The sequence below is a fragment of the Lacerta agilis genome, chromosome 1 (genome assembly GCF_009819535.1).
Source record: "Lacerta agilis isolate rLacAgi1 chromosome 1, rLacAgi1.pri, whole genome shotgun sequence".
NCBI lineage: Eukaryota > Metazoa > Chordata > Lepidosauria > Squamata > Lacertidae > Lacerta > Lacerta agilis.
The window spans coordinates 76,374,023-76,386,714 of record NC_046312.1 but is presented as its reverse complement, the minus strand read 5'-3'; the positions used below and the strand labels follow the sequence as shown (position 1 = coordinate 76,386,714).

Below are 12,692 nucleotides of genomic sequence, written 5' to 3'. Positions count from 1 at the left end.
GTAGGAGGACAGTGGTAAGCATAAGAGCCTTACAACAGTAATATAACTATGGCAACTTTTTCATCCTCTTGGTCACCTTGCTTTTATTCATCTTACCTAGCTGACAGAGTGTTTCTTTCTATGCGGGGAGCCTAGCACAATTATACCTAGAGTACTACAAATAATAAAAACAGCTTACATGTTTCAGCAAAAGGTTGTCTCCAGTGGAATCCTGATCTGAAATTGTACCATTTTCTGTGCTTTCAAATGGACTTGCGAGAATCAATGCAATACAAATTTCTACTTGAGTATGTAAAAAGTTATTCCATGTGTACTTAAAAAACATGTCCTGTAGAGGAAAAAAGAAACTGGAGTCAAACGTAGCCCTGTTAAAATCCAAGTCTGTGTGCTTAAGTTTCCGTGAATTGAACTCTACTCAAAGGATGCTCCCACTGGAAGAGAAGGACAGTAATTTTTGCTGTTTCCTCCCTTCATCCTTCCAAGATCTGGTCCAGAGCAACACTGGTTGACCCTGCAGAATGGAGTGGAGGATGGCACTCAAGTCTCTAGAAAAAGTGGAGAAAAACACTTCTTCCCATCTGTCAGTGAGAGCCTTTGCTGAAACTGAGCCATTTTGTATATGTACTAAGGACTGTATTCAATGTAGCACTAAGGTGAATATTCTGTTACCACAAGGGTTTCTCCTTGTGTGATGGAACGTTCTCCTGCTCTCCTCCTCTCGTGCCTCCCAAATGTGTTCTAAGATTTTCTTTAACTCTCTGAAACAGATCTGGAGGAAGCAGAGGCGGAATCCACTTGTGATACTGCTAATCCTTGCTCTAGCACAAGTTAGTTGAATGCTGCTCTGAACTGCAGCAAAGTAGTAATAGTAATAACTAAGCCTAGTTCCAGTGTTCTTTAAAAAGAAAATTCAATAAACTACTATCCCCAATCAACATATGCACAAACCATCTTATGCCACTGTAGTATTTGTGCTAGTAGTGCCTCAGAGAAGCCTATGGATGGAAGATGCAGCACCTCTGCTAGCAGGGATTTCTGCATTCCCAACTAAACAGACTACTCACGAATATTAGAGTATATCACATCAGTTGATAAGAATTCCTACAAAAAGTGACAGCTGCTCATGAAGATGCAAGCTGCTCCCAACACCCTTAACCAAACACAGATTATATGTAGGTACTGGCCAATTTTATTCCGTTTAAGATAAAACAAAAAGTGCCTGTGTCTGCATCTTAATTTATGATGGTGCTATGGCCAATGAAGCACAGCCCCATTTTTCCAGACTTCTGAACTCATGGGACATTCCTACTTCCCACAATTACATCTGCCCCTAACAAATGATTAAACTATTTGTAACGAACTACACATTATGCACGAGAACTGAGGTTGGAACTCCAATTTTCAAAAGAACTGAAATGCCTGTAGGGAAGTTGCTTGCAATGGAGGGGACTTAAACGCTCTACTCCCATCCCATTTTCATGACGAAAATCTCCATCTTCCAAGAGGCTATTTTTCCTATTGAGAGAATATTAGTGAATGCCCCCATGTCTCGCCACACTGCTGTCAACCATAGCTCATGACTGCATTTTAGTGTACTTTTTAAGTTACATTAAGCCATTCATGGATGTCTCATGTAATTTAATTCGACTTTCAGATACAAAACCTGAGGCAGCACAGAAATATTAATTTCACAGGTAACATTCCATTCAATCACTCAAGGAAATCAGAGTATCTTTTACCTGTGTCATGACAGAGCAAGATTAGGAACAATTAGCACAATAAAAAAAGTTAAGAGCATTGCTATGCTAATTTGTGATAGGAAAGTCAATATTGCAAACATTTATGCTCTTACCAGTATAACTCCTATGCTATTGAGCTCTATAAGTTCCAGGTTTACACTGTTGGTATTTGTCTGTAGAAGGCTGGATATTAACCTGATCACATTTAACCTGGTATTCCCTACAGGTGGATCCAATACACCCCATGTTGTCTTCATAACACTTTTCTAGACAAAAAAGATAACAAATAATATTGAAATATTACTCAGACTCCAAAGTATTATTTATCCACAAGGGGGAGGGGGCAAGAGGAGACAAGATAATCACAAAACTAAGTCTAAAACATTTAGCAGAATACCTAAAAGAGAAACTCAATGTTAGTCCCATACATTATGTTCTACAATATCATGGGCTGAAAATGTGAGGACATATATGTAAAATAAGCAGTTCACCAATGACAAAACATTTCTCCCCCAAGTTCTCAAAGTTGCATTTCTTTTGCAAAAACCATAACAAGATTGAGACTTAGTCTCCTTCCTTTGGCATAGACAGAGTATTGGACAGAGTATTCACTGTGTTCAAGGCTTTGAAGAAGCCAATAAATGGCAAGTCTCTCTTGCTGCTTTGCATTGGAGAACAGGGAGGAGACTGGCATAACTTCTCAACTTCTTCAAAGCCTCACCACCGAAGTTGGAAGGTAGATCAGCCTTCCCTAATCTGGTGTCCTCCAAAGGTTGATAAACTGCCACCTATCATCCTTGACCACTGGTCATGCTATTTGGGGTGATGGGAGATGGAACTAGAATCAGGCAACATAATGAAACATATGCTCTCAGTTTCCTTGGCAATGGAGGTTCACTTCTGCACTGGGAACACAAAATGAGGGAGAGAGAGGAGAAGCAGTTTGGTCGCTGAGGTGATAGAGACTCCCTCTGGGACTGGAAGAAGGGTGGCTTATTTATTTATTTAAAATATTTATCCACACCTTTCCACCTCATTACTAAGATGCCCAAAGGAGTTGTCATATAATATTAAAATAGCAGAAATAATGTAATATTAAAACAGCAAAAATCAAACAAAGCAAACAGCAAACACAACAGATTAAAAACAACTCTTAAAAGCCAAGTGTATATAGGTTACCCACCAAAGTCCAATTCATCAAACAGTTGGTAAGTCCCCTCAAAGCTGGATTTATGGAACAGAATGGCTCCAATTTCACATGCACTAAACGTTTTACTTACTTTGGGGGGCTCCAAGAGCAGTTCATGGAAGGATGCAAGTCGTGCTTTTATGGCTTCTAATACACTCTTGTTGACCAAATATGTTGAGTGGCTCATACCTGGGGGGCAAATCTCTATGTGACCTTCAAATCTAAAATGAAGAAAAGGTAAGCTCTTTAACACAGAAAGCACAGCTAATTTAAAAAGAAAGATAAATCAGTAAGCTGACTAGGCTAGACGATAGTAAAGGGAACAAATCAAAATTTTCACATTCAACTCTCCTTTCAATTAAGGTCATACAGTATTTGCATTGTTGTTCACCAACCCACATCTAACAATTCTTTAGTCTTTCCCTCAACCCAACACACAGACTTCAGTAAAATGATGCTTTAAAAATTTGATTAACATACACAAAAAGTGTCTTCCAAGCAACATGAATGTCATATTTTTGCAATGATGTATTCATGATGACCCCATTTCAGAAGCATCTGCTTGGACTGTGCAAGACTTATTATTTCCAAGAATGTGTATGAGATAAATGTTAAGGTACAGTTAATGTAGTCACAATTTACATCAATTTAATAGAATCATAAAATGACAGAGTTTGAAGGGATCATGAGGGTCATCTAGTTCAACCCCCTGCTATGCAGGAATCTTTCACAACGTGGGGCTCACGACCCTAAGAAGAAGAGACTCATGCTCTACCAACTGAGACATTAATGTAAACTAATGACATTAATTTACACAAATGATACCATCTTGTTCCAACTGTTCCCTATTGTGAGATCAGTGCCAGAATGGACAGAAGAAGGCCCTTTAAATGTATAGTCAAACTGCGTTTGCTAAACACCTTCTTACTATCCAGAATCCACAAAACTAGGTAGAGATCAGAAAAATGCTCATTCAGAAACCTTTATATATATGCAACTGCACACAGTCATCTGACCAGGGTAGAAACAACGCAACTGCTGCTGGATAAAATATTGTTAAACAGTAGAAACATTAAAAGACAGTCTTACGTTGGCCGTCTCGTTTCCAGTAAGGTCAGCAATATCTGAATTGCACTGACTATAGCCGATTCATTTTTCTCTTTATGGAATATATTTGATAGCAGCTGTTCTATGATTTCTTTTCTAAAGAGAGAGAAAACATTGTTGGAAATTTAACATTCCCTTTTGTAGATGTAGGCATCTGAAGGAATGCTTCTCCTTTTATCAACCTGCCCAGGTTCTTCTCATTGTTCCACCACCAGAGGCAATGCATTCAGTGGTGGCACATGATTGTAATGCCTTTTCTACAGTGACACATTTATTACAAACCAGGCACCAAAGTTTTTAACATTCCACTGCTCAGTTAAGACATGTATTTTTGCTCAGGCATTTACGGAATATTAGACTGCTTCTAGGCTTCACAATGTAATTTTAAATTTGTATTTTCACTTGTTATATTTAATTAATTGGATATAGCATTGCTTCAAAACTGCATCATGCCCCTAGATCTTTTGCAGGGGGAGGGGGTACTAAATATATTCTGAAATGAATAAATACATATTTTTCAGGAAAGGTATACATATGGCCTGCAGTTTGTTCTTTGGTCCAGAGCTGCTTGCGTTTTTCTTTAATAAAAGAATCAGAATTATTTTAATAGCAACCCTAATCCTTGTATCAGTAATGGCAAGCTCATAAACCAGGAAACCTATGGTCACATGACACTAAAATACTTTCATAACTGGGGGAGCAGTCTTGACCAATATAAACATTTAGTATTTCTGGACATTGCTGTCATCTACTATGCACACAAACTCTGCCCTTGGCCACCTCCCCTTTAGTTCTTGAATGCAATCCTACAACCCACAGTCTTGACAAAAGGTTAACTCCCTTGCCCAGTTCCCATTCTGTGGATAATATCAAGCTATATACTGCACCAACAATGCTAGTTATGTACTGCAAGCATCATCAAATAGTGCATAAAATTTATTTGTGACCCTTTTAAAGAGTATAGACCCTAGTTTTACCATTCATATATTTCAAGGCATTAAGTTACTTTAGCATCGGCTTATATAGATAAAAAACATAACTCAAATAAGTTTCTGAAGTATCTGAAGAAGTGTGCATGCACACGAAAGCTCATACCAAGAACTAACTTAGTTGGTCTCTAAGGTGCTACTGGAAGGAATTTTTTATTTTATTTTGTCTTGACTATGGCAGACAAACATGGCTACCTACCTGTAACTCAAATAAGTTTCCTTACTTAGTATCAATGCCATCACCTTTGCAAACCATGTACTTTCTCTCTCCGAGCCTTTTACTATTTCCTCCACTTGCATGCACAAGAGGGAAGGAACAAGCATGGAAGACTGAAACTCATGCTTGCTTATCTCTTTAATGTCAAACCATGGTTTGAGTATAGTGCATCTCAAGGTATTGCTGCTGTTCTTTTTTTTTAATGCACGTTAACTTCTTTTATCTTTGTTAACGTGATCTAAGCATTTTTATGTCTTGTTTCTTACAGAGAATGCACTATCATACTTCAGAACTTGCATTCAAGTTACATCATTCTCCATGGCACATGCAAAGCATTCAACATTTCAAAAAATTTCAAGATACATGGAATATATACATACATCTATGACAGCAATGACAACATCAAGTCAACCTACTTTTCTAGTGTTGCAAGCAGTGGATCTGGTTCTGAACTGTTTTGTACTTGTAGCATCTGGTCTCTACTCAAGCGGATAATTTCACAGAGTGACTGGGATGCGTTTGAGTGTCTCTAAACAACAAGGACAGTTTATGGAATAAAAAAAAACCCTTACAGTATTCATTGATAGTTAGCACCAAAGGTTAAGACTTAAATGCAAATTCACCCATTTCCCAGAAGGCAAAACAAATTATGAGTGTTAAGATACAGGGCCAGCAGCTCCTTCTTATACACTTCTCATTCTGTATAAAATGCAGGTGACAAAATTGGAGGGTGTGGATTTTGTAAGCAAGGCATAATTATGCACAGAAAAGTTTTAAATCAGAGAAGAGTGACTTTTGCCCCTTGGGGGGCACATGTGGCAGTGGGTGGCTGGGTAGGTAGGAGCTGCATGCCAGTGGGTGGGGCTGGTAACAGTATCTCATTTTACTGCTCTTATGCTTGAACAAAACACATTCAACTCCCCTATTCACACAGACAAAATCATCTCCCCCAACTCCCTCTCTCACACACTTTTAACAGGATCCTCTCCAGCAATCCTGCTGCAGACAAGATTGCTATCTCCACAGTGCTTAGCAGTGCAAGGCAGCAAACTTTTTGCCACAGTACAAGTGATGGTTTATCATCTGGGTGATGGAGAGAAGTGGCAGGGGCTCCCTGGGGCTTGGCATGGAGAGCAGCCAAGGACAAAATTTTCCTACAAAATTAACATGAATATGAACCATGACATGTATTCCTTACATCTTCATCTTGAGAAGGATGCACAATTTCCACAAGCCGCTGAATTATTTTTTCTTCATTCAACCACTGTAGAGACATATGGGAGAGGGGAAGAAATTAAGTCTCCTTTCACATTTTCATCAGTCACACTTATCAAATAGATAGTACCACCCACAAGCGATATTATACATTAAAAAGTGCATCCCCAGAGATAACAAGACTTCAGAAACTTGTAGGAAGGAACCTATAAGCAATATCACCACATGCAAAATATAATTCTTTATAAAAACCAAGAACATGAGAATGGGCAATCTTTAAGGGTGCCAGGGAGAAAGAAAGAGGATCTCTAACTATTATACCAGATCTTTTTGTATTTATTCTTGGGGGTGGGGGGAGATGTCCTACACTAGTACACTGATCAGTATATATATTAATTATCTGTCATGTTGCAGAGAAGGCATCCGGTACTGTTTCTACTCTAATTGCAGCTGGTAAGTTTTTTTAGCGACTGCAATATACCACCAGATCTTTAAACAACATACCAGCATTCTCCCCACAAGGTATACAAGAACAATATTTTGAGACATTTGCATATGTTTTGACCTTTAATGTGAATAATTTCTGCTAATTAAATATGTTATCACTGGGTAGACCCACCAAATGTAAAATAAGACCTCTTGTTTACCATCACTCCAGCTTTCTGTGACTGGCATATTATATTTTCTCTTATGCTTCTGCAGACTGATTTTAAGTGGCTTATGCTGCCATATAGCATTCCATTGCTACATGTCCAGTTCCTCCTGGAGATCATGCTCCCATGTTTACTTAAAACCCCAACAGCATTCTTGTAGATTTTTCAAAATATTTTTCTGAAATCAGGCCTTTAAGATCATCCTCTACTTCTAAAATTGCTAATTCAAAGACTATGAGAGGCCCATTTACCTTTTCTCTGATTATGGAATTAAGAAATAAAATTAACATTTGTGTTATGCAAGTCTGCACCGTGTAAACCCTAAAGGCCAACAATGAATCAATTTGCAATACTCTGAAGGGATTCCAAATATGCATTATCTGCAGTCCTTCCAACCTTTGTGGAACAAAGATAGGAAAATTTCTGCATCACTTTGTTCCTCCTCCATTGATTCAGAGGTGTGGTGGTGGTGGCGGCGGCGGGATCAGCTTTTTGAGCCATGACACCCAGCCTACCAGCTTATAAGAATCATTCTGCATGTGAATTGCTAGGAGCATTAAAACTTTATGTGCTGTTTCAACAGATTGGGGGCAAATAGCAAAAGAGGGGGAGATACACAGACATCTGCAATGGGGGAGGCATAATATAGGCAGTAGAGAGGCTTATGGAGTGAGGATAGAGCTGCAGGAATACAGAAGACAACATGCATTAAAAGATGGAGAGAAAGGCAGAAAGGTTCATAGACTGGTACAGAGACTTGCATGTGGTAAAAAAGACTATCAAATGGGGTGCATGGAGGAGAGACCGTAGTTCTAAAGAGAAATCACAGCATTAAAATTAAAATAAAGTTGCTTTTCCTGTGATTGCTGCTGTAAGGTGACAACACTACATTTATATTTTTGTCAACACACTCTAGCATTCTACTTCACATTTACAGACAAGTTGAAAAATGACTTGTATACAGAACACAAAATGGCTTAACATCATATTTGAGCTACAACTGGAACAGACTTAATTGCTAGCTATTAATCGATATTTTAAATGAATGTGTTGGCAAGGTGTTTCAAGAATTACTGCAAATCATTGATTTCATTCATGTGTAAGCTATGGCAAGCTCAGTTGTCACTACTAACAATCTGAAACCACAACAGCTTTAGAAGTACAGTCCCTTGTGTACTTTCCCATGCTTCTAGATGCATTCATGGCATCATAGTCATGTATCTAAACCAGGTAACAAACAGCTGGAATATGGGGAAACTAAAAGCAGCTGAAATTGAATTTGTTTACAGTTCAAATACAATATTTAAGTGCTTGGTGAAAGCCAGCATTTCCATTCCAGCTGATCAAAACAGGAACCTCTCACCACCTCCCAGATCTTTTTCATTTGTGTATTGTTTTTGAGATTGTAAATCTCAGGAAAGGAACTCCCTTATCATTTAGATTTAGATATCTATTCAGCATTTTTGGCTGAAGAAGAGGATGAAAATGCTGCAAGTAAATAAATAAAAAAGTAAGTATTTCATAAGACAGCACAGGAGACAGTTACCTTTGCAAGGGAAGGGGTTTTCCTGCTCTATTAAAAGCTGAATGCCAAGGGTACCTCACTAGCTATTTACAATTTCAGTTTCAAAAACAATGCCACTAATCTTCACTTTTAAAGATGACTCCCATTCCAAAAAAAAATTACTTACATTTAACACTTCTTGCCTGGGCTGTGGAGGTTCTATGCATGTTAGCAGCCTGAGCAACAAGTCCATAATAGCAGAGGTTCCTATGTGCTTTATAATGAGGTCTACAAAATCATGCTTTTTCTTTAAGAAATCCACGATCTGTGAAAGATAAAAGGCAGAACATAAAGTTGTGAAATAATAAAGCCAACAAAAACAGTAAAAACTAAATTGCCAGAAAAAACTAAGCAGAGTAAGGCTTAGCCCTCTTTGAAAGGGATGCCTTCCCCCACCCCCCCGTGGCCACATTCCTTCAGAGCCAACATGGTTCAGGACACACACACCTTTCACTTTCTTCCATGCATGCACAGCTCCCTATTGCAATTTGAACTGAGGAAAAACCGCCCGTGCACTGTGGGAGGTCCCCTTCCCAAAATGCAAATACTAGGCCCTGGGGAACCAATTTGGATGAGATTCGTGTCATGAGAGGTTAAAATGTTTAACTCTTCTATCTCCATTTGTTTAATAATAAATAAATAAATAATAATAATTATTATTTATTTGTACCCCGCCCATCTGGCTGGGCTTCCCCAGCCACTCTTTCAATGGATCTTTGTAGATAATACAATCACAGATGCAGAAGCCCTACAACCTCCCATGCCAGCATTCCAATCCTGATGAGACTTCCAGTTCTTGCAATTTGGAGAGGAAGACATCTGCATGAAAGCTGGGGGCAAGAGGCAGTGGAAAAGAGGCCCAGAATACCAAATAGGAAGATTCCAAGGGTGGTATATGGCCCGTGGGTGGTCAGATGGCTAAAGAGCCTCAACATATTCTTATATTCTTTTTTAAAAAAAATCTATATATGGCACCAACATTAATTTACCATAAAAACTATTACGATTGTTGCTCTTTTAAAGACAGCAAGTGGAATGAAAGTAACTTAAGCTAGGCAGCTGAAAGCACAGTGTTTCCAAAGGAGCAATTAAGTAATTACCTGTTCTGGTTTTCTGCTAATAAGAATACTTAGCACCTTGCTGAAGAAACTGGCCAATAACGGATTTAGGGGTGGCTCATTTAAAAGAAAACTATACAGTTTTGTTAATAATGATTCCTCTTCTCCCAGTCTATCATTGATCTGTGAAACATCTGAAGTAAGCAGCTCACAAGATATGTTTGGATACCTGAAAGAGAGAAGTAGACATTTTACTTAATTAGTAATAATAAATTAGCCTTACACACCAATAACAAGTGCTTTATCTAGCAATGCTGAACGTACCATTATATGTAGTTTGAATTCACAAAGTGCAAAGAAAATCAGAGATACCCATCAGTTTGTGTAGGCAGGCCAGCAAACATCCAGGGGTTACTCCCTCTCTATCAACAAAATATATATAATCATCATTCTATTAGGTCCACCACCAAGCTGCTCTGACAGCCGGGGCCACCTGGCAGAAGGCCTTACCCAGGCCTGAGCACTACACCAGCCTGAAGCTGCTGTATGAATTGAGCCCAATTTGTCTGCCAACTCCACCTTATGCTGTTGCCATGATGAATGGAAGGATTGTGGATGCAGTGGTAAATCCATTACTCCTCAGGGCCTTGGTGGCAGCAGTGACTTATTAAGATTGCTATTAGAATGGTCTCCAGAGATACTTGCTCTCTGCTGGCCAATCATCTGCCCATACATGCATTCAATTGACAATCTCTGTGTGCTGCCAGGTCCTACCCCAATTTTGGGGGGGGGGGCGTGCTCTAAAGCTATTCCATTGCTTCCCGTGAAGGAGTCTTTAAGGTTGGTAAGGTAAAGCACTGGGGCCCAACACTCCTGTATTGAGGCTACCTTCTCTGATTGGTAACATGAAATGTAGTCAATAAGGAGTTCTTCGGGACATATAGCATAAAAACAGAGTGAACCAGATTGATGCCCCCAATCAATCCAGCTGCAGCATCTTACAGTGGGTCACTTGCAAGCTTCAGTCACCAGAACTGCTTGCTCTTAGAAAGCACACAATCAGAGGAGAAGCAGAGATTGTGCAGAGCCAGAAGCCCTGCTTTATTCAATGTATTTATTGAGCAGAAAACGGAGAGCCTAAATGAGTGTGGGGAGAGTCAGCACCCCTGCCTTTAGCTTTCTGTTATTAATCATAGTGCTTGATTGTGCAGAGCCAAAGAGAGGAGAATGAGGAAGATGTGAAATAGATGCAACATCAACCCCCACCTTGCCCCAAGGTATGCATCTCAAGTGGAGCATGAGTGTGTTTGTGTTTGTTTGTTTGTTTGCTTGCTTGCCATGGAGAAGGGAATGAAAGTGTTGTTATATTCATTTAGCATTCTCTGACTGCGCAGTTGCTGGCAACTTTGCTTAGCAATCAGGTGAGTAATTCCTCCATGGTTCACCAACTCCTGAGCAAATAAAATAAAATCTTTACATAATGTGTGGAAAATGTGGTAGCACAGACCCAGTTTGGCACACACACACACCCATACGCATTCATGTATGCTCACACACAGGCTGAGAGCCTCAGTGGTGCCACTCTGGAGGCTTCACCCAGGGCAAAAAACCAGGCTAGCCCCCTTGTAGCTATGGCACTGCACCATGCAAAAAACAACTATCGGCATGCTTCCAAGTTAAGGATCAGATAAAATTTACAGGGGAGGTGGAACTAGCCTACTGCCCACCAACTAGTCATACCTGTGCTAGAGCACTGTGAAGATCACGGAACAATTCTCAACACAAAAATGCAAAACGAGAATACAAAATACATAATAAAACAGAAATAAACCAATAATGCCCTTCCATAATGCCAGACAAAGTAGACAGTACTGGTCTAGAGGTCTGACAGGAACAATGAAGTAGTTGTTTAGATGTCCTTAGTATCTTTTTCAAGAGAGAAAGCTGAGGAGAGAACCATAATTGGCTGCCTCCACATCCAATCAATTCTACCCCTGGCTGTTGGCTAACCTGTCCTTCGTCCCACCAGTGCACATGGGCACCAGCCACTACTAAAGCAAGTTTTTGTTTTTGTTTTTAAAAAAGTTTTAATAACCTACAAGTACACACAAGTAAAAAGAGAGAGAGAAATTCCTGCTATTTTGCAACCTATGAACTTTTAAATAGCGATAGGAACACAGGCAACTTTTACCAGCCATTCGAGTTTGACAGGTTTTGTATCTGACAACATTATTTCAATGGGGCTGGCTCTGGGTAGAAATTCAGTCTGATTAAGTATACTGCTTAAAACACTAATACACACAAACACACATATGCACCTTTCAAAGGCTTAAGGAGGATCACAATCCAAAATCATTATTAGTCATAAACAATGGCCAAAATAAGAAAGATATGCATTTCAAACTCTAAGAGCCAGCAAAAGATGGATTTATATACAGAGGATGCTCGGGTTGCGAACGTGATCCGTGCAGGAGGCACGTTCGCAACCCGCAGCGTTCGCAACCCGCAGTGCCGCATCTGCGCGGGTTGCGATTCGGCACTTCTGCGCATGCGCAAAGCGCAATTTAGCGCTTCTGCGCATGCGCCGAAACCCAGAAGTAACCTGTTCAGTTACTTCTGAGTTCGGCACGGGACGCAACTTGAAAAGACGTAACCTGAGGCGTCTGTAACCCGAGGTATGACTGTACTGGGGGGAGGGGGCCTGCTCTACACACCTTGAAAAACTGAATAAAAGGCCCTACTTCCAGCAGTGACAGTCTCAACCAACATGGAGAAGAACACAAAGCAGGACCTACATTAATGACTAAATTTGGTGTGGGAAGAGGTTTTCTCAGATATTATAATTTAATCCAGACTGAGTCAGCCTTCTTTATGCAGGCAACAGACCAATGGGCTGTACGTAATGCCAGTGTTCGCACAAGATAAATCCTCTACCTCCTTTTCTCCATTAGTCTCTTGCAC

The 12,692-nt window shown here is 39.8% G+C and overlaps 1 protein-coding gene across 11 annotated transcripts in view; it reads right to left on the bottom strand.

Annotated features, from left to right (window-relative positions):
* PPP6R3 (protein phosphatase 6 regulatory subunit 3) overlaps nt 1–12,692 on the bottom strand; it is a 61,373-nt gene that overhangs the window by 24,511 nt on the left and 24,170 nt on the right. For all 11 annotated transcript variants that reach the window (XM_033156131.1, XM_033156153.1, XM_033156178.1 and 8 more), the window contains 8 exons: nt 9,774–9,960; nt 8,801–8,938; nt 6,440–6,505; nt 5,658–5,770; nt 4,018–4,131; nt 3,020–3,149; nt 1,853–2,005; nt 179–328 (listed from right to left, as the gene is read on the bottom strand). In XM_033156131.1, coding sequence (XP_033012022.1) covers nt 179–328; nt 1,853–2,005; nt 3,020–3,149; nt 4,018–4,131; nt 5,658–5,770; nt 6,440–6,505; nt 8,801–8,938; nt 9,774–9,960 — 1,051 coding nt within the window. The remainder of the gene's footprint in view (nt 1–178; nt 329–1,852; nt 2,006–3,019; nt 3,150–4,017; nt 4,132–5,657; nt 5,771–6,439; nt 6,506–8,800; nt 8,939–9,773; nt 9,961–12,692) is intronic.